The following is a 21,256-nucleotide window of genomic DNA, read 5'->3' on the forward strand; positions in this document are numbered from 1 at the left end:
GGTGATGGAGGGCAAGGTAAATTAGCTGCCTTAGAGGGGCCTAGCTAAGAAGGGTCTCCATCTGGCAAACCCCTGTTTGGAGCCATGTCCTAGCATCTCTCCACCCCCACCCCCCCACCCGCAGCCAGGGCCTGATTAGGACAGGAAGGCTGTGAGCGCTGTAGAGAAAGGGGTTGGGTGCTCTTTGAGGAGGCTGGGTGAGTTCCCAGTGAGCCCCCTGCCAGGAATGGGGCCCCAGCCTTCGAGAACCCTTCCTCAATGCCCCAAGCTTCATCAAGGACAGAGCTAGGCCCCAGCCTGGGGCCCAAGGGGCTGACCTCACCTTCCATTCGGCCTTTTCTGTCTGACCCTTGGAGACCTGGCTAGGGCTGGGGGCGGGGGGAGGGGAGGGGCGGGGAGGAGAGTAGGATGGGCTGGGGACTGAAAGGAGTCTGGGCCTGGGGACGGGAGGGGTCTGGGCCAGGGCCCTCCCTCACCGGCGGCTAGGCTCGGGAGTTGCGAGTTGTGCTGGCCTGAGCTGAGCCCCGAGGTGGGCCCTTTGGGGAGGGGAGGGGGAGCCCTCCGCCGCCTGCCGGCCGCAGGAGGCCGACGAAGGGTCTGGAATTCCTCTTCCCTCCTTCCACCTCCCCTCCTCACCCTTCCCTCCCACCCCCGGGGCTGCGGGCTGGGCGGAGTGGGGAGGCGCAGCGGCGGGGCGCTGGAGGGGCGCAGGGAGGGGCCGGGACGCGGGGCCGGGGTGGGCCCCTCGGAGAGGCCGGCGCAGGCAGGCCCCGCCCCGGCCTCGCACATCTGGGCCGGGAGCGCGCGGCCATCCGGCCTGGGGGAGGGGGCGGCGACCGGGGTGGGCGGCGCGGGGCGAGCCGGAGGCGCGGGCTGGGCGCACGTCGAGGGCAGCGGCCGCGGCGTCGGGGCACAACCACGGGCTGCGGGCCCGGGATCGAGGCGGCTGGACCGAGGTCGAGCTGTCGGGAGGGCGGAGGTGAGTTCTGAGCGGGGGAGGGGGTGCTCCCAGAGGAGAACGGCGGCGAGGTGTGTGCCGTCCTGGGGGTCCCGGGCTGTCGGCTGAGGGTCCCCCCCCCCCGAAAGACTTCCTAACCCTGGGCAGCCGGGCTGGGGACAGATCCTTCAAGCCGTTCTCTCCAGTGGGTCTGCGGGTTCAGAATAGCAGTTGGAGCGGCGACCGTGGGCTCCCACCCGGGCGTCGGGACCCCACACCGGCTCTGCGGAGGTTGGGGGGCTGAGTAGACCCCTGTGGCGCGGCAGGGGTGGGGTTTGGGAGCTGGGAGTTCTGCTCCAGTAAGCCAGTTTGTGGAGGATACAATGCCTACGCCAGACGTGGAGACCTGGGGTTGAGTGGGGGGGTGGGAGTCACCTGGTCGAGGGAGGGGGTTCCTAGGGCCTGTGGTCTGGGAAGCTCAAGAGTGGCACAGTGGCCAGGATGCTGCATTTCCTGACTGTGGGCAGGCCTCCGCACAGGGACCTCTGGTTTCTTTCTGTGAGGCCGGCTGGGGGGCCCAGGTGGCCAGGCGTCTGGGCTCCATGTCTGGGCAGTGGACCCAGTTTGTAAAGCAAGCTCCTGTGGGGCAGAGAGACTGGGAGGGAGTGAGCTCTAAAATATGGTCTCCCTGTAAGACCAAGAGCAGCCCTGGAGCCCCAGAAGCTAAGGGAGGTGAGGGGGTACTGGTGGGCAGAGGATGGGAGGGGCTTCAGTGGGCTCTGCGGGACAGAGGTTGTTTGTGAACTAACTTGTGAACTGACTGCTGCCGTGATGAGGACCCAACGGGGGTGGGGCAGGATGTATGGGGGAAAAAAGCTGAGGACAGGGAGGGGCCATGGGAGGCCATTTATGCCTCCCCCTGCCCCAGCCCAGGAGGCAGCCCCCCTACCCCACAGCCTCCTCATGGTCCCTCTCCTTGAGAGTTCCTTTCCATGGACAGACTGGGGCAGCTTTTTGGGTGCCATTTCTCATTTGTCCTTGGCCCTGGTTGGTCTAGTCTGTGGCTTGGGAGAAATGCCTGTGGCCTCTCTGCCTGCTGACAGGGTCCTGTTCCATTAAAGAGCTGGCAGGATATTGAGCAGAAAACAGTGGATGGGAGAGGCAGGGTCCAGTGAAGGGAAGCGTGCAGGGAAGGGAGGGGTACTGTAAAGATCTGGGTGAGCTCTTTGTCCTCATGGGCAGAGGACAGGTATGTGTGGAGCCCTAAAATCCAGCAACACCACTTACCCTCAGTGCTCTTTGGGAGCATAAGTACCCAGCCTTAATTTCCCCTCTCCAGGAAGAGGTTCTTGGAGAATATTCTCCATCAGGCCCAAAGTCCTTGGCTTTTGTGAGTCTGGGAAGCATTCTGGAATGGGAGTCTCCGCTTCCGAGTTCTTGGAATGAGCCACACCCTGTCCTGGCCCCCGGTGAATGATAGGTCATACCTATTGGGTAGAAGTCAGGGCCAGGGGTCAGTGTGAAGCTGGAGAAGAGAGGGCAATATGAAGCCAAGGGCTAGGGGTCAGTCCATAGGAGGGTGAAGGGGCTGTCTGTGAGCAGGGTAGGGGTCAGGCTAGGGCCAGAGTTTAGCCTGTGCTTGTTGCCAGGAAATGAAGTTACTTTCTGTGTAACTCAAACTGCCCTACCCAGTTATGCTCAAACCCATAAGCATCACCAGTCTGAAATTAGTGGGCCCCTGGGGTGGGGGTCTACTTTGCCCCATCTCCAGCTTTGGCTACTGCCCAGTCCTAGCTTTGGGGAACCAGTGTTGTCCTGATTAGCACTCATGTTTCGAGTGCCTCTCCGAGAGCCACTCAGAGTGCCTCATGATTAGCACTGTCCTTGAATGTTTCTGGGTGTGTGTGCATGGTGGGGAGGTATCCCAAAGACACATAAGGCTGCCGCCCCCTTCTACCTTCACCTCTCAAGGAATCACCAGGATCCTCCTCTAACACAGATGGATTCAAGTCCTCCCTCCCTCGCTAAAGAACTCAGAATGATTAAAATAAGTCTCAATAAGACCAAAATTTCTGGGGCACCTGGGTGGCTTCGTCAGGTAAGTGTAAAGTGTCTGCCTTCGGCTCAGATCATGATTCCCAGGGTGCTGGGATCGAGCCCTATATCAGGTTCCCCGCTCCATGAGCCTGCTAATCCTGTTTCTCCGTCTCCCTGTCACCTGCCCCCATCCCACCATGCTCTCTCATTATCTCTCTCTCAAATAAATAAATAAAATCTTTTTTAAAAAAAAGACCAAAAACTTATAACAAGAGAAAATTCAGAATCCATACTATGAAGGAAAAGAAAAACTGCTCTCATCTGTCCAAGTCCTGCCTTTATCAACCACCTTCCTTACCTGGACTTGTCTTTATTTTTTTTTTTAAGATTTTATTAATTGGTTGAGAGAGAGAGGGCATGCACAAGCAGGGGAGCAGCAGAGGGAGAGAGAAAAGCAGGGTCTCCGCTGAGCAGGGAGCCAGATGCGGGGCTCGATCCCAGGACCCCGGAATCATGACCTGCACTGAAGGCAGACGCTTAACTGATGGAGCTACTCAGGTGCCCCTGAACTTGTCAGTCTTAACAAGCCCTTGTGTGACCCATTTTATAGGATAGACACTGGAACACAGAGAGGTGACATGATGTATTCTGACCAGATGCCGTAATAGGCCCTTGCCTGCCCTGAGACCCCCGAGGAGGGGCACTCTGTGTCCACATACTCAGAGATGGGAGATAATTGGAGCGGGCGGCTTCAGATAGCTAGGAGAATTGTAGTACACGGTTTGGACATGGAATCCAGCTTAGAGTGATGATTCCAGAGTCTTTTTTTCCTGGTGGTTCTAGATTGATTCTCCTCCAAAAACAATAGCGTTGGTCCAGGAAAGCCATTCATTCATTCAACCACTTAGCACAGAGCCTGACACAAAGAAAGAAATGCTCAGTGTTTGCTGAAGAATCGAGACAAGTATACATAGGGCTTCTCCCTTGTGGCCTTGATCCAGCCACGCGTGCACTGGTGAATGTTTTACTGTCAACTCTCTCAGAGGGAGAAAAACCTGATATATAGTGTTTGCCAATTTCGGTGACATAAATGCTTCCATCATGGCTGGTTTCAAGTTGCCCAGGTGCTGTCAATCAGTGCAGAGTTGGGAAGACATGCAGAATCAGCTGCTGGGGAGAACCACCTCCCGCACACCACTGCCTTCCCCTGAGCTGAACCTGTGTCTGGCTCTCAAGGCTCATACCCATGCCTACTATTTGCTCTCCCTTTTCTGAGCACCGTCCTGCTACTCTGAGTGCCCACAAACAGCTCCTATCTTTCCTGTGATTCTCATTCCTGAGCCTCCAACAGTGTGCCCGCACTGGCAGCACGATTGCAGGCGTCTGGAAATTTCTATGGTGCTGGCCATGGGGGAATATTCTGGACATGCCTGAGTGTCTGTCTGCCCTGGGGCTGAGCTGTGTCAACTGTGTGTGAGCAAGGGCATGCACATGCATGTTCGTGCGTGTGCTTACATGTCATGGTGCCCAGATCTGTGTCTGCCTGTGTTCTGTTAGCAAATCTCCTGATTGGGCCACTGACTACAGAGAGGAAGTGGGCTCTGAGCAGCCTCACCCTAATTTGGGGGGTACTGCCAGGCCGACAGGTGAGGATAGTAGCATGGGTGATGACTGGCCCAGGGACACGTCAAGGGGCACCTCTCAAACTTGAATGTGCCCAGAACCACCAAGGATCTTGTTAAAATGCAAGTTCTGACTCGGTAGTTCTTGGGCGGGGCCGGAGGTTCTGCATTTCTGATTGCAATGCAGGGGCTGCAATGCTGCTGCCTCTAGCCCAGCCCCTAGAACTTCACAGACACAAACTCAGGTTCCTCCCATCTTAGAAAGGAAAATGAAAACCCATCCTCTCCTCCTCGAGTTTTCTGTTCCTCTAGCTACTGCCCTCCCACCAGCCCCTGATCTCAGCCAAGCTTCTTGTAAGTGCCCACTGTGTTCTTAACTCTACTCGCTTCTTGCCTAGGTTCCCTTAACTTGTACCCCATTTCCATCGTTCTGCCAAAATGCTGGCCCTGGGCCATTAAAACAGGTGTTTCGAGGCTCATCAAATAACCTCTAAAGGCATCTAATTTCGTGCGCATCTCTTAGATCTGAGATCTTCCTGAAACCATAGCAGGCATCCAGACTCCTCGGGCAGCCCGCCTTCCCCCAGCCAGCCTTCTGTGCTGGTGCTCCCTTCTCTTCCCACACGACTCCCCACCAGGCCTCCCCGGGAACCAAGACTCCCAAAGGCGCCTCTCCATACACCAGCCGGCCCCTTAGGCTATTCTCTCCACGGTTGCAAAACTGCACCCAGAACTCTGCCCCTGGCCCCTGCCAGCCCCATCTTCGCCAGTATTCTCCACCTCACTGTCCACCTCCGAGCTCCAGTTGGACAGCGTCACCCTTGACACCCGCTTCTTCCGAAGCCCCCGTATCCAGTCTGGCCATCTTCTGTCAGCCCTGTTGGGTTTTTTGTTTTTTTAGATTTTTATTTATTTATTTGACACAGAGAGAGAGATCACAAGTAGGCAGAGAGGCAGGCAGAGATAGAGGAGGGGAAGCAGGCTCCCTGCTGAGCAAAGAGCCTGATGCCGACCTCGATCCCAGGACCCTGAGATCACGACCCGAGCAAAGGCAGAGACTTAACCTACTGAGCCACCCAGGTGCCCAGCCCTGTTGGTTTTAACCTCTAACTTTTAACCTCTATCTCCGGAACTCCACTTCTTGGGGTGCCTGGGTGGCTCGGTGGGTTAAAGCCTCTGCCTTCGGCTTGGGTCATGATCCCAGGGTCCTGGGATCGAGCCCCGCATCGGGCTCTCTGCTCAGCAGGGAGCCTGCTTCCTCCTCTCTCTCTGCCTGCCTCTCTGCTTGCCTCTCTGCCTACTTGTGATCTCTGTCTGTCAAATAAATAAATAAAATCTTTAAAAAAAAAAAAAAAAGAACTCCACTTCTGTCTCAAGACACACAGCCACCACCATCCTCTGTTGCCTGGAGCCCTAATGGGGCTTCCGCTTTCCTGCCAGCTGCTGTGATCTGCACCCTCCCTACAGCCTGGGGGGCTTTGTAAAACGCAGGTCACACCCCCATCTCTACTCTGCTACTTCAGACCTTTCCAGGTTTGCTGTTGCCCTTCATATAAAACCAGATCTAAAATAGGGAGCCCAAGAGCTGCCTGGATGGCTCGGTTGTCTGTCTGCCTTTGGCTCAGGTCGTGATCTCAGGGTCCTGGGATGGAGCTCAGCTCCTCCGGCTCCCTGCTCAGCAGGGGCGTCTGCTTCTCCCTCTCCCTCTGCCCTTTCCCCCTGCTCACGCGTGCTTTCTCTCTCTTTTTCTCAAATAAATAAATAAAATCTTCAAAAATAAAAGTAAATAAATAAATGAAATAGGGTCCCCAGAGGCCTGCCTACAGGATCAGCCCAGCCCAGCCCAGCCTCTCTCTCCAGCCTTACCAAGCCTGTCTGCCTGGTTTGTATCCAGCTGTGACCTTGACAGCATTGTTTGTAACCTCAAATGCACTTGGGTGATTCTCTGACCCTAATCAATCTCCCCACCAGGCTGTGGGCCTCTGGGGCAGCAGCAGTGTCTCTCTGGGTCGCAGATGTCCGCCTGGCACAGGGTGGGCACTTGAAAACATGCAGGAACAACCTGATTCCAACAAAGCCGCTGTTGAGATGCTTTTTGAGACAAGTGGGGACTGTGGGACTGAACGTTAGAGGAGCCTGAGAAATTACTGTTCATACTATTAAATGTGAGGTCGGCGTGGTGACCATGTTTTTGAAATCTTTATCTGTTGGAGAAATGTATTAAAGAATTTATAGGTGAAACAACACGATGCCTGGGACTTGCTTCAAAGAACTTCAGCCAAAAGCAAGCAAAGAAAATAAATAAGCATTCAGGGAGGAAACAAGGGAACAAATAAATGCCATTCTGTTTGTCTGTTCCTGCTCACAGTCCCAGGGCCTGCAAAGATGCTGGCGGTCCCAGACATGGGTCTGCAGGGGCTGTACATCGGTAAGTCTCCCTTCCCCCCGGCCCCAACCTTGGCCCTGACCCACCACCCCACTCACCCTGGCACTGAGACCCACCCCCGGTCTGCCCATGGGTGCCTTTCCCAGAAGAGATTGCTGAGCGAGTGTGTCTGTGCAGGGAGGGTTGGTGCACAGAGGGCTGTGTACGTGAGTGTGTGTCTTTGAGTGTGTGTGTGCACGGTGCGGGGGGTGTGCCCAGGACTATATGCGTGTGGGTGTCTTGAGCGGGGTCTGTGTACCCGGGACCTGGTATGAGTGTGTGTGTCTGTGTCTTCCTGTGGGCAGGTCTCTGTGTGCAGGGCCTCATGTGAGAGCATGTGTATTGGCAGGTGGCTTTGCACGCATGGAATTCTGTGTGTATATGCCTGCAGCGGCCTGCGGCCTGGCCTGGGAGCAGGCTCTCCATTCTCTGCAGGGGTGGGAGGCCAGGAGGCAGGAGGGACACTCCTCAGGAAGTCCATTAACAAAGACCTGGCGGGCTGGGCCTTCCTTCCTGCCTCCCTTCCCAGGCTCAAGCCACAGCAGCTCAGCCCCTCAAGCTGGGGCTGGTGGCAGGGCCCAAGGCTGGACCTGCCACCTAGAAAAAAGGAGCCCTGGGAGAGCGACCACCCTACCAGGCCCCTCCGGCACCTCAAGACAGACTCTGGCCCTGGCCAGGCACTTCTTTGAGTCCCCTCATGCCTCACATATGTTCCTGGGGTACCCCAAAGCCAGGAAGAGTGGGGACCTAGTAGGGCACAAGGCAGGACAGCTGCTGAAGGAACACAGGCCCCAGGCTTGGCTCAGCCCGAAGCCCACCAGACCAGTTCAACATGCCCACGGGTCTTCACACCAGACCCCGTCAGCCTCCAGGGCCAGCCTTCCTGTCCCCACACCTGAATCTCAGGGTACCCCAGTACCCCGGGCAGGGACCTTCTCAGGGCCCAGTGTGGTGGTGAGGAGCCACCAGCCCACACCTAGGGGATGACCAGCCAGGCAGGCCCTTAAGCTGCCTGATCCTCCAAGCCAGGCTCTGGGCTGCCTTCTGGAGCTGCTCTGCTCCCTCCCAGCAAAGATCCAGCTCGGTCCTGAGCCTGCGAGAGGGTTTCAGTGGGGCCTCCTGCCCCCAAATGTTGGCTCCAGGTTCCTGTGTGTCATGGGGAAGGGAATCCAACTTCCTAGTGTTGTGGACACCCCCCAGCTCAGGGCTGGGCCACGGGAAGTACTGTTCCCCTTCTTGATCTTCACCAAGCAGCCAGCTGGGCCTATGCTTGGCCCTTAGTGGAGGGAGGAAGGGAGGAAGGGAGGGAGACAGGCTCCCTCGGGTCCTGATTAGAACCATGTGGCCAAACTCTACTGGGGAGGGGAGCAGCCCCACCTCGGCCTCAGTTCCATCTGCAGTTCCCCACCTTTTCTGGTTTCTCTACCCTCCACCCCAGGATCCCACCCACCCCCATCTCTCCTGCCCTTCTGTCTCTGGATTCAGGTCGCCCCCCACCCCAGTCCCCCATAGTGCTTCTCTGTCTCTTCCCTCCCCTGCTGTGTCTGAGGGATGCTGGGGAAGACACCAGGTGAGGTACGGGTTACCCTGCAGGGGGAGGTCACCTCAGATGGATAACAGACCCTTAGTCTGCCCCTGCCTCAGTCTTGTCCTTCCCCCCCTCCCCAACGAGTCCCCCTTCCCCTGCAGGGTGCCCCTTGCCTCGGCCCAGCAAGGACTGATGGAGAACCTCCCAGGGCCTGGCCACCCGCCCCTACCCTGATTGTGCTAGAGTGACTTGCCCTCTCTTTGCAGGCTCTAGCCCCGAGCGGTCCCCCGTGCCTAGCCCACCCGGCTCCCCAAGGACCCAGGAAAGCTGTGGCATTGCCCCACTCACACCCTCGCAGTCTCCAGTAAGCTTGGGAGCAGGGCTCCCAGTGGTGGGTGGCCTGGGAGCTATGGAGATGGGTCATGCTCCAGAGAACAAGGCCTGGTGTTTGGCAGAAGGCTGGCAGGGCCCGGGCTGGGCTGGGGGTGGCACCATGCCTCTCACCCCTGCACACTCCATTCATGTCCCCCCCAGAAGAGTTAGCTTCTGGTGACCTTGGACTGTAGGGGTAACAGTTGTACTCCGGTGAGCCCCACGGAACTACCACCCAAACAGCCCCGCTCCAGGATGCTATCCGTGGACCAGAGCCTGCCTAGGGCCGGGGGACTTCTGAGTCTCTAGTGACTTCAGGTCCTTAGAGCACTTGGCCTCCCAGAGTTGCTCCCCCTCCTGTCGACCACAGCCCTCCCTGAATACAAGTTATATCTGGGAGAGACAAGACACATTGCTAAAAATTAGTTTGGAAACTACTAGCCTGAAGTATCCAGGATGTAACCCTCCCTCGAACTCCCTGGGTCACCCCACCCAGGATGGCCTCCACCTAATGATCCAGCCTGGGGATTCCCTTGTTCTCAGGAGCCTAGGCCTGGCCTGGGAGAGGGAAGGAACTGCAGTGGGCCTGTGCACTGGCCTTTCTCCTCTGCCATAAAACTGACAGAGTCTGGTTGTTTCACTGTGGCCACAGACATCTGGGGGGTCAAATATACACTGGTCCATGTGTTACTGGAGCTGCCCTGAGAAGCTGTGAGCTGGGAGTGGGGTCAGGCCAGCCAGGCAGAGGGCAGGCGGGAACCCAAAGAGGAAAGCAGGAGCTTAAGGCCAGAGCTGCAGAGGGCGACTTAAGAGGCCTTAGGATTCTGAGTAGTTGGCAGCTTCAGGGCTCAGCCTGGGGAGGGGAGGGGAGCCTGGGCAGGTAACTAGAGGCAGGGCTAGTTGGGAACACAGCCAGAGGAGAGGAGGGGCTCGGGCACGCAGCCCTTGGCTGCTGCCTAACTCCGGGTCTTGCCCTCACAGAAGCCCGAGACCCGGGCCCCCCAGCACGCTCCCTTCTCCGTGGTGGTGGCCATCGACTTTGGCACCACCTCCAGTGGCTATGCTTTCAGCTTCGCCAGTGATCCTGAAGCCATCCACATGATGAGGTGAGGGTGGCTGGGCTGGGAGATGGGGTCAGGGGTCCTCAGTCCCAGGGCTGGGCCTGGTCTCAGAAGGACTGTCACTGAGAACACATGGAGTCTCCCCAGAGCTCCTCCATCCTAGTACACACGCATCTATACATATACATGTATTTTTTTAAATAAAAGCGGGAGGGGCACCTGGGTGGCTCAGTGGGTGGGGCCTCTGCCTTCGGCTCAGGTCATGATCTCAGATCCTGGGTTCGAGCCCCACATCGGGCTCTCTGCTCAGTGGAGGGCCTGCTTCCCCCTCTCTCTCAGCCTGCCTCTCTGCCTACTTGTGATCTCTGTCTCTGTGTCTAATAAATAGATAAAATCTTAAATAAATAAATAAAAGTGGTATATCCTACAACTTGCCTTACTTTAAACTTCCAACATTATTTTGTAGATGTTTTGTGTCAACACATAAAGCCACAATTTTATTTCATTTCTTTTCTTTTCTTTTCTTTTTCCTTTCCTTTCCCTTTCTTTCTTTCTTTCTTTCTTTCTTTCTTTCTTTCTTTCTTTCTTTCTTTCTTTCTTTTTCTTTTGCTTTCAAATCCACCTGCATTATTTTTTCATTAAAAAGGAAAAAGAAAAGGCACCAACCAAACAACACAAACAAGGCAGCCACCTTGGGCTCAAGCTCCCTTGGGCTCTGAGCATGCATCTTGGTTGACATGCCTGTTCTCTGTATCCGCTTCTGTTGAAGCCACAATTTCTTTTAATAGTTGCCTAGTATCCCACAGTACGGATGTGTCATGATTCGCCCATCTTTCTGTTGATGGTTTTAAGAGGCTTCTTCCCCCTAATCGTTCACTATTACAAAAAGTGCTGTGATGACTAGCCTTCCTTGAACACCTGTGCTGGGATGTGTGTGCGGGAGACAGGCAGATTGCTAGGGTGAGCCCCTCAGTGGAGGTCAAAGACGTGAAGGCTCAGAGGGGTCACTGAGGTAACAGGTCACACAGTTGTTGGGAAGGAGATGTGCAAAGAAGCCATTCTGATGTAACCAAGCTTTATTTGAGCAATACATTTTTTAAAAGATTTTATTTATTTGAGAGAGAGAGACATAGTTAGAGAGGGAACACAAGCAGGGGGAGTGGGAGAAGGAGAAGCAGGCTTCCCCCCAGCAGGGAGTCCGATGTGGGGCTCTATCCCAGGACCTTGGGATCATGACCTGAGCCAAAAGCAGACACTTAATGACTGAGCCACCCAGGTGCCCCCGAAGGCTCCATTTTTTGACACTCCCCTCCAGGCCTCAAGACCCTGATCCTTTGAATGTGTCTTAGTGTAGCTGCAGCCAATAGGTGGAAGAGCCTTCTAGAAGACCCCAAAGCTCTAACCCAGACTGGGATAGAGGAGCTGAGGGGCTTCCCCTGGACCTGGGAGGGTAAATGGCAGGGTGGATGGAGAGACAAACCTAAGGGTCTCTTCCCCACAGATACAACCGACCTGAGTTGTATGCACAGGAACCATCCTCCCCCTTTCTCCCAGCCATGCTGGATTCCATGCTGGGGCTGAGGACCAAAGAAGGACGCTGTCCCTCTGTCTTGTGGAGGAGACAGTCACAGGAAGTAACTGGAGGACATCTTGGCTTCCTCCCACACCCTCTCCACCCCTACCAGCCACCAAGACCTGTCATCTCTATCTTCCTAATATCTCTGGAACACCCAGCCACTTCTTTCCATGGTCACCACCCCTAAGATCAGCCCCACCCTCTCTCACCTGGATCTAGCAATAAATATCCTCCTCTCCGTTTTTCCTTCTCCATTTTTCCTCCCCTCCAAGCTGTTGCCACCTGGGGACTAGTGACCTTCCTTTCTCTTTCTTCTCTCTCTCTCTCTTTTTGACTGGCTAAGTGGCTTTATTAGCGAAAGCCAGGATTAAGGACTTAAGAGTTGGCACTGGGGCCCTTCCTCTGGCCAAAGGTGGGCACAGCATTAACAAAGCACCAGTTCTGCACCCACTGCTTGGTCTGTCCTGTCTTCTTTTTCTCGTTTGGATACTTTGGGTCTGCCCTCATACTCTCCCAGCACAGCCCAGGGAATCATGGACTTTCCCTCCAAGTATATGGATCGTTACTTCCATCCATCACTTCTACTCCAGAGTGGTCAGAGCCTCCACCCGACACTGGCCTTGGAAGCTTCATCTTCCAGAGTTGTGCCTTCCGGGAACAGGACTTGATCTCCTTGGAGTGATGCTCTCCAACAAGTCTGCATGAGACTTGATCTGGGCTATCATGCCCTGGCCAGTCTCCACAAGGGTGCGTAGGCCCTGGGCATGAACAAAAAGCTGTGTACCAGCAGCTGAACAGTGGTCACCACTGCTGCCACCACAAAGATCAACCAGGGACCTTTCTAATGGCAGATGTGGTTCAGATTCTTCATTCTTCTACTTAAGACCCATCAAGACAGAATTCAGACATGGCATTTGACACTTTTCCTTAGCTGACTTTAACGTTCCTGCATTTTCTTTGGCTGCATAGAACCTATAGCTGGTTCTCCCAGATCAGTCACACCTCTAAACTTTTGCACATACTGTTCCTTCTGCCTGGATTCCCAGTTCCTTCCCCTAAAGCCTGCAGGGATAAGCTTGGCCTAGTGGCGTCAGGGCCTCTGAGAAGGCAGAGGAAGGGGAGAAAGAAGTTGCTAGGCCAATGAACTAGACAGGGAGTTCTGGGTAGAGATCCAGATGGCACCTGCAGATGGGGAGGTTTGGAATCTGTTTCAGGTTTTGGGGTACTGCTGGAGGTACAGTCAGCTGGGGTGTAGCTGCCGAGGTGGGTCAGATAGGAATGATTAATGCCTTGAAGGAGCTTGGCGGTGGAAGACAGCCTGGAGGAAGGCGAATAGTCTGGCTGGGAGAAAGCCTCTGCTAGGGTCCTCTAGGGGTCCATGAGGAGGCCAGACCTAGGCAGGTGGATGATGGCTTGCTTCTGCTTAAGAGTATGGGGAGGCGAAGTCCAATGGTGTACCTCATGGGAGGAAGCAGGAGCTGAGGATGTTGATAGGTGCTCTGGCCCCAGGGATAGGGCGGATCCCATGAACACCATTTATGGAGATTTAACTGGATGCCAAGCACCATCTTCACAAGAACCCTAAGAGGTAGGTACTATTATTATTTCCATATTACGTGTAAGAAGACTGAGGCTCAGGAAGGTTAGGTGGCCTGCCCAAGGTCGCACAGCTTATCCCCAAGCCAGTACCCAACCCCACGAAGGGAGGGTTTCGCTGACCACACTGACAGCCCCGTGCCTCCACAGAAAATGGGAGGGCGGGGACCCAGGAGTGGCCCACCAGAAGACCCCCACCTGCCTGCTTTTGACCCCGGAGGGCGCCTTTCACAGTTTTGGCTACACCGCCCGCGATTACTACCACGATCTGGACCCTGAGGAGGCACGAGACTGGCTCTACTTCGAGAAGTTCAAGATGAAGATCCACAGCGCTACTGTAAGGCACATCCTGGCTCGGGGCCGCCCCAGCCAGGGAGGCGGGGCCAGGTGTGGAAAGGGAGGGGCTCACGGAAGGGGAGCAAAGGTAAAAGGAGAGGCGAGGATGAGGGGGCGGAGCTTGGGAGCCAGTGGGGGCGGGGCTGGGGTGGGGCTAGGATTAGAGGAGAGGCGGGGCTGACGAGAGGGGCTGGGGACAGAACTAATGTGTGATTAGCGGAGACACTCCAGAGGCGAAGCAGCAGGAAATGGGGTGATTTTCAGAAAGAGAGGTCGTCAGGAAGTGGGGGCAGAGCTATGGCCTTCTGCCGAATTGCCTGTGTCCCTGCCAGGATCTCACCCTGAAGACCCAGCTAGAGGCTGTGAATGGAAAGAAAATGCCTGCTCTGGAGGTGTTCGCCCACGCCCTGCGCTTCTTCAAGGAGCATGCCCTTCAGGTGCGCTGCGACCCCATCCCTCCCCACCGGGGCACGGACCCCCAGGTCCGTCGTCTCCTCTCACTATTCAACAGGGGTCAGAAACCATCTTCTCCAGCCCCTGCCTTCCCGTCTGACGGGGACTGCATGGGACGTACAGGTGTTGGGGAGGGGGGCGTTAGGAATTCTTCCAGTCCAGCTGGGAAGTCCTTCCTGAGGCATGATTAGCTCTTCCAGATCCCATACAAAGAAGGCTGAAGACACCCCCCTAACCCAAGCCAGCGGCACCCCTCACTGCCCCCTCCTACTCCAGGAGCTGAGGGAGCAGTGCCCATCGCTGCCAGAGAAGGACACTGTGCGCTGGGTGTTGACGGTGCCCGCCATCTGGAAACAGCCCGCCAAGCAGTTCATGCGTGAGGCTGCCTACCTGGTAAGTATGGGCAGGCAGAGCAGGGGGCAGTCACTCGGGAGGGCTCCAGGGCGGCCCCCAAGACCGTCCTTTACCCACAACCCTGGACCAGTCATTGCATAAAGACCTCTGGCCTTCCCCTGCTGGGCATTTTGGAGGGTTGTTGCTACCAGGAGAGGGTGTGAGCCTGCAGGAACAGAGAGCAGAGGTACGAGAGGCACAGCCCAGGCCAGCTTAACCTGTGTCTTAAGTCAGGTTTCCTAGAAGCAGAGCCCAAGATAGGGATTCTTGTGCATGGGGTGTATTGGAAAAGGGCTCTCAGGAGCAAGAGTGAGGGAAATGGACAGGAGAAAAAGTTGAGCAGGAATGTGGTCTCAACCAGAGTCTAGCCTCAGCCTGATCCCGTGGAGAGCACTGGAGGAAGAACTGTACCCAGCAACTGACCACGGTTAGGCAAGGTGGCTGGCTTTTCATGCATCCCTATCAGCCTGTCATTGGTTCCTTGGGTGTGGGAGAAAGTTCTCCAAGGGACGTGGTTTCTATTCAGCTGAGGGCAGTTCTCCAGAGAAGGGGCAGCTGGGAGCCAGGAGCCGCCAGCTATGGAGGGAGGTGATGTGGACCAATGCTTGCTGGGCTTCCAACATAAGGTGCCCAAAGGTCTGGAGAATGGGAGGTGGTGCACAATTCAAGTCCCCCCATCTCCAGTGAGATGGGGTGGGGAAGAAGGGGAGCACAGCCTCCCAGAGCCAGACTTATTGCTTCGTCCTCCCCCTGGGCCCTCAGGGGACGCCCTAGGACCTCTAAAAGGCCTGCTGGTGCACCCCCTGGAAAATACCAGAACCCTCAACCCCCACACTCCTGTTGGCCAGGCATGCCCAGGCACCAGCTCTGTCACCGGAAAGAGCTAACCCTGAGGTAGTGGGCATCCCCCCTGCAGAGACCAGGATGAAAGCAAGGCTGTGCCCAGCCAGTATAAACACCCCCCACCCTCGTGCCCCCTGCCGGTTTATCCACCCTGCTTCCTCCCACACTGTTCCCTGGCTGCCAGCTCAGGAAGGGCTGACCCTGGGCAGGAAGTCTCCATACCCACCCATCCCCAACCCCCACCTTGTCAGAATCCAGGGAATCCCACAAAACCCTAAAGTACTTCCCATAGGGATCCCCTGTCCTGATACAGGAAATAACAGATCCCAAGTGTTTTTCTCCCCCCAGCTGGCCTGTCCTGGTGCCTGCAGTTTCACTGTTTGATTGTCTCCTGGTGCCTAGATCCGATTCTTGGGGAACAGAGTTCTCCTGGGAGTGGGGTGTCCTGTGGTTACTGTCTGGCACCAGCCTGGTGAAGGAAAATGGTTCAGTGAGCCAAAAGGGAACCACCCCAACCCCCCCCCACACACCATTTGGCCGTTATTCCCCCTTACCCACTGTGCTGGGGTCTGAGCTAACACCCTCAGCCAGTGCTCAGCTGGCTAAGCCTGCACCTGTGAGGGGGACTTTGCTGCAGCCTGGGCCACCTTGGGCAGCTTGGAGAGGCAGATCCCAGGTGCTCTAGGTTTTCACTAAGGTCTCTTCCTGCTGGGCAACACCATGATATTCTTGGCTGTGGCTGTGCCCCTCCCCAGGCTGGTCACAGGGTAGCTGTGAGGCAGCTCCAAGTTTGAGTGGCATGGAGGGGCCTGAGAGGCCTACCATGAGTGGGGTATGATGGGGAGGAACTGGGAGCTCCACAGGCTCTGGCTGCCCTCCCAGAGGTGCCCTCTTAGGTGTAACACCTGGCCCACGGTATTCCCTGGCCCTGACCCCCACCTATCCCCAGGCTGGCCTGGTGTCCAGGGAGGATGCAGAGCAACTACTCATCGCCCTGGAGCCAGAGGCTGCTTCTGTCTACTGCCGCAAGCTGCGTCTACACCAGCTCTTGGACCTAAGCAGCCGGGCTCCGGGCAGTGGACGCCTGGGTGAGCGCCGCTCCATCGATTCCAGCTTCCGGCAGGGTGAGCTGCCCCCAGGGGCACTGACCAGTGGTATGACATTTGCTCTGGGAGGGTCAGAGGGACACTGAGGCCAGAGGCTCAGCCATGTCCGACATGAAGAAGAGACAACCTTTCCCCCCGCCCCACCCCTCTCCAGCCCAGTCTGAGAGGACAGAAACATCTCTGGTGGAATTCAGTCTGAGGGAGGAGGCACAGCCTTGACCTGGGGGAGTCCAATCTGAGGACAGAGATTTCACCTTGCCCTAGGAGATCATTGTCTGAGGAGGGTAGGACTCAGCCCCAGTCCTGAATCTGAAGGTAGGGGAAACCACCTGTCCTAAGGGGAGGTGCTCAGGTACTGACAAAGGAGAAAGCCAGCCCCCACTCTGAGCCAAGGTGGTCTTCAAGAGTTTCAACAGCCCCTGAACCAGTCACCTCTCCCATCCTAGTACATCAGCTGTCATCCCCCTTCCCCCAACAATAGCCCCGAGCTCCTGCTACTAAGCTCAAGCTCCAGTGCCCGCACTGGGCACTGAGATAGCTATGATCAATCTTAGTCACTCTCCCAGATGCCATCTCCCATGACCCCCCTGGACCCCTTAGGACCTCCTCTCCTGGCCACACAAGGTCCTCCAAACCGTCCTAACCCCAATCTTGCACTGCCATGAGCCAGCCTGCATTAAGCAAATGTCCTGCAGCCAGAAATACTTCCCCTCAGCTGTTGGTCACAGCACCTGAGTTTACCCCATAGGGTTTTTCTGGACCCTTCAAGGTCCAGCATTGCCTTCTCCTAGTTAGGAGTAGAGCAAGAGTTTCAGAACTGGCTGGTCCAGATGCTCATGGAGGGTGCTGGTGAGAGGATGGGGGCAAAGCATGGTAGCTGAGGCACCTCCTTCTAACCCCACCGTCCTGCTGTACCTTGACCCCCAGCCCGTGAGCAACTGCGCCGGTCCCGCCACAGCCGCACCTTCCTGGTGGAGTCTGGCGTTGGAGAGCTGTGGGCAGAAATGCAAGCAGGTGGGGAAGGAGGGACGGAGGGACATTTCTTGGTTCCTGCGGGGAACATATACTGATAGGGGGCAAGGGAACATTCGTGAAGTGGGTGTCAGACCCTAAAAACCCCACCCCTCCTCCTCCATCAGCTGCACCTAACCTGACTGTCTCCTCACTGTCACCTGCACCCCCACCCCACTCGGCTGCGCCCCTAACTCCCACTTCTTGGGATTTTCCACGGATGGTTGCAGAGTCCTGGAAACACTTTCCCCCAAAACCTGGCGCCCCTACCTGGTGGCCTAAGGTTCAAGCACCTGAAGCCCCTTACAGCAACCCCCCCCCCCATCCTCCCCACAGGCAAGGCTCCGGGCTGGGGCAGGGCTGGGGGCTGGGTGCTGGGTGAATCTGGAAGGGAGGCAGAGTTGAGGGTGCAAAGCAGGCCGGGAGTGTGCGCTTACGCTCGGCGCCGCAGGAGACCGCTATGTGGTGGCAGACTGTGGAGGAGGCACGGTGGACCTGACCGTGCACCAGCTGGAGCAGCCACATGGCACCCTCAAGGAGCTCTACAAGGCATCTGGTGAGTAGCCAGCCAGCAGCACCCTTCATACCCAGTGTGCCCTGCCCGCCTGCGCCCCCTGGGCAGTGGAGTCTGCGCTGATGCCCCCCCTTTACCCCTGCTGACCCCAGGCGGTCCCTATGGCGCGGTGGGCGTGGATCTGGCCTTTGAGCAGCTGCTGGGCCGCATCTTCGGCGAGGACTTCATCACCACCTTCAAAAGGCAACGGCCAGCAGCCTGGGTGGATCTAACCATCGCCTTCGAGGCCCGCAAACGCACTGCAGGCCCGCACCGCGCAGGGGCGCTCAACATCTCGCTGCCTTTCTCCTTCATCGACTTCTACCGCAAACAGCGAGGCCACAACGTGGAGACAGCCCTGCGCCGGAGCAGGTGGGTCTGGGGACCACAGACTCAAGCAGGGTTTGCCGGTGGGGTAGGCCCCCACAAGGGAGGACGTGGGTCCCAGAGGACAGTGGGAGTCTGCCCCCACTGCCCTGCACGCATTTCTTGCCAGCGGACAGCAGGAGAGGGGCCTGAACATCCCAGCTAGAATCCATGGCGGGAACTGGGACAGGAATCTTGAGCCCCGGCGGAAGGGCTGACATCTTTCTCCTCCTGGCACCACAGCAGACACAGGCGCGTGTGCACACACACACACACACACACACACACACACGGTGCCAGCCAGTGTGCCTTAGTTCTTCTGCCCAGAGACAAAGGGAGGCTCCTCTCCTGGGACTTCATGCCTGGAACTAGACCAGGCAGGCGGCTAAAGCCCCTGGGGGAGTGGGGCTGGGAGGACACACACTATGCAGTCAGCGCCCAGGCACATTGGCCTGGAGCAGGGGGAGAACCCCAGACCCCCACCGATAAGCCTGTGCCCCCTTCACCAACAGCGTGAACTTCGTGAAATGGTCCTCACAGGGGATGCTCAGGATGTCTTGCGAGGCCATGAACGAGCTCTTTCAGCCCACGGTCAGTGGGATCATCCAGCATATAGGTGAGTGCCTGCCTGAGTCCTCCACTAACCCTGACATTCACGCTCAGATGCAGGAATGAATCCACCTCGTGATAATGCCTGGAAGCCTCCACACACCTGTACACTGAAATGAGACCCAGAATCATCTGAAACACCTGGAGGACACAGTGTAGTGGGTATTAAGAACTAGGCGGGATGATGTGTGTAGTCTCTTCTCTGACCGAGGTCAGGTGCCTCGGTTTCCTTGTTTATAAAATGGGGTAATAGTACCGGGTTCCCAAAAGTGTCATCCCAGGGATTTAAATGAGCTCAAGTATCTAGAGACATGTACAGTCGGCAGGAGCACTTAGTACACGCAAATGCACATCCTTGTCGCCCTCCATGTCGTGGTGGGAGAGGAAAGGGGGCAGAGTGCCATGGAAGCAGAGCCCGCGACGACTGCCAGAAGCACTCAGTGAAAACGCTCCGTGTTCCTCAGAACGCGGCTACCGTTTGAGGGTGTAGGAGCTAGTGTCTAGTTGCCAGCCGGTACGGGATGGCGGAGGGGAGGTGCCTCTGGCCGCACAGCGGCGGCCGCAAAGGCTGGGGCTCGCTCTCACCCCGCGTTCCCTCCTCTCTGCATCCCACCCTGTCCCCTCCCGCAGAGGCGCTGCTGGCTCGGCCGGAGGTGCAGGGCGTGAAGCTGCTGTTCCTGGTGGGCGGCTTCGCGGAGTCGGCTGTGCTGCAGCACGCGGTGCAGACGGCGCTGGGCGCCCGCGGGCTGCGCGTGGTGGTCCCGCACGACGTGGGCCTCACCATCCTCAAGGGCGCAGTGCTGTTCGGGCAGGCGCCAGGCGTGGTGCGCGTGCGCCGCTCACCGCTCACCTACGGCGTGGGCGTGCTCAACCGCTTTGTGGCCGGGCGCCACCCGCCCGAGAAACTGCTGGTCCGCGACGGCCGCCGCTGGTGCACCGACGTCTTCGAGCGCTTCGTGGCCGCCGAGCAGTCGGTGGCCCTGGGCGAGGAGGTGCGGCGCAGCTACTGTCCCGCGCGGCCGGGCCAGCGGCGCGTGCTCATCAACCTGTACTGCTGCGCCGCAGAGGACGCGCGCTTCATCACCGACCCGGGCGTGCGCAAGTGCGGCGCGCTCAGCCTTGAGCTGGAGCCCGCCGACGGCGCGTCCCCCGGCCGCCGCGAGATCCGCGCCGCCATGCAGTTTGGCGACACCGAGATCAAGGTCACCGCTGTCGACGTCAGCACTAACCGCTCCGTGCGTGCCGCCATCGACTTTCTTTCCAACTGAGGGCGCGGTGCCAGCCCGACCCTGTGCCAGGCCCTGCCCTCTTGCGATGGCGGGGGGTGGGGGGGGGTCTGGGGCGTCGGCTCGCGGCGGACAGAGCTGCTGGTTCTGAAGTCAGGGCCTCCCCCCCCCCCCCGCCCTCCTGTCCAGGGAGCTGAGGTCGCAGGATGGGTGGGGACAGAGTCTCGCTTTGGATTTGGGCCCGGGGCGGCTGACTGGAAGGCTTTAGAGCCCTGCCAAGCAAGGGCTGAGATCAAGGAGTCAGAAGAGGTTTGTAAGATGGTTCGCCCATAAGGGGTGACCCCGAAGGCAGAATGCACCAGAAGACCAAGCCCTGGCCTGAACTGGGGATGGGGGGGGTGAGGGTAGAGGGGTGGGAGGTGGAGGCAGCTGGGAGAGGCAGACAGGGCTGCTGCGGGAGGGGGAGCAGGAGGACGGAGGATATGCAGAGCTTGGGCCTGAAGGGCCCAGTGCATGGACTGATAGGCTCAGCCAGCACAGGGCGCTGGGCGGAGAACCCCTATGGGGCAGAAAAATGGCTGGAGAGTGGCACAAGTAACACAGGGGTAGAGGACCTTCCTGGGTGTGGTACTGACCATCCAAGTGTGACTGTTAATTTTTAAACTTTCTCAATTAACAGTCTAAAGAGGAGGATGCAGGATGAAGGCACTTATGAGAGGATGTGGGGGATGCTGGCTGGGGGGAACCTTCCTTCAGGACAGATTAATTCATCTAAGAAGACCCCAAGGGCAGCCTATGAATGACCCAGTTGCACCCTGTCCCAGCCATCAAAGGGCAGTAGGGGTTGGGGGGCTGTAGGGAGACAAGGAGAACTAAGGGCTGATCCTGGCTCTGCCATCAACTCAGTGTGCCATTGGGACATTCCCTGCCCACCCATGACATGCATCTGCCCCACCTGCCTCAGAACCCTAAGGTGACAATAAAGCGTTTATGCTTAAGGTGAAGGTATAGCCTGTTGGTACCTCATAAGAGGGGACCTCAATATAGTGGAGGGGGGCTGGGTTAAAAAAAGGGAGAGTGCCTTCTGCTCTGCGCAGCTCTGGGAACTGACCAGAAGGGGGTGCTGTTGTCTCTGTCACAAACATCCCAAACAGAACTCACTCCCTAAGACTTCTGTCTGGTCTAGGGAGAAGGCCCCATCCCTAT

At 57.2% G+C, this 21,256-nt stretch overlaps 1 protein-coding gene across 2 annotated transcripts; it reads left to right on the forward strand.

Annotated features, from left to right (window-relative positions):
- Positions 1-853: 853 nt before the first annotated feature.
- HSPA12B (heat shock protein family A (Hsp70) member 12B) lies at positions 854-21,057 on the forward strand. Of its 2 annotated transcripts, none has more exons than XM_080814193.1 (13): positions 854-979; positions 6,965-7,024; positions 8,816-8,913; positions 9,903-10,027; positions 13,305-13,491; positions 13,823-13,927; positions 14,220-14,336; positions 16,129-16,303; positions 17,213-17,299; positions 17,748-17,852; positions 17,963-18,221; positions 18,728-18,823; positions 19,853-21,057. In XM_080814193.1, the coding sequence occupies exons 2-13, from the start codon at positions 6,982-6,984 to the stop codon at positions 20,199-20,201; spliced, it is 1,746 nt and encodes a 581-aa protein (XP_080670319.1). In that variant the 5' UTR covers positions 854-979; positions 6,965-6,981; the 3' UTR covers positions 20,202-21,057. The 2 variants fall into 2 exon arrangements, with proteins under 2 accessions (XP_080670319.1, XP_080670318.1); XM_080814192.1 differs by having other exon boundaries at positions 864-979; positions 18,728-18,831; positions 19,455-21,052.
- Positions 21,058-21,256: the final 199 nt, after the last annotated feature.

This window comes from Martes martes, assembly GCF_963455335.1.
Source record: "Martes martes genome assembly, chromosome: 9".
Classification (NCBI taxonomy): domain Eukaryota; kingdom Metazoa; phylum Chordata; class Mammalia; order Carnivora; family Mustelidae; genus Martes; species Martes martes.

Excerpts from the sequence above, each read along its gene's own strand:
- HSPA12B (XM_080814192.1), top strand. The coding sequence starts at position 6,982 with ATGCTGGCGGTCCCAGACATGGGTCTGCAGGGGCTGTACATCG. Across the intron at positions 14,337-16,128 it reads TGCGTGAGGCTGCCTACCTG|GCTGGCCTGGTGTCCAGGGA; the intron begins GTAAGTATGGGC and ends ACCTATCCCCAG. Across the intron at positions 17,853-17,962 it reads GGAGCTCTACAAGGCATCTG|GCGGTCCCTATGGCGCGGTG; the intron begins GTGAGTAGCCAG and ends TGCTGACCCCAG.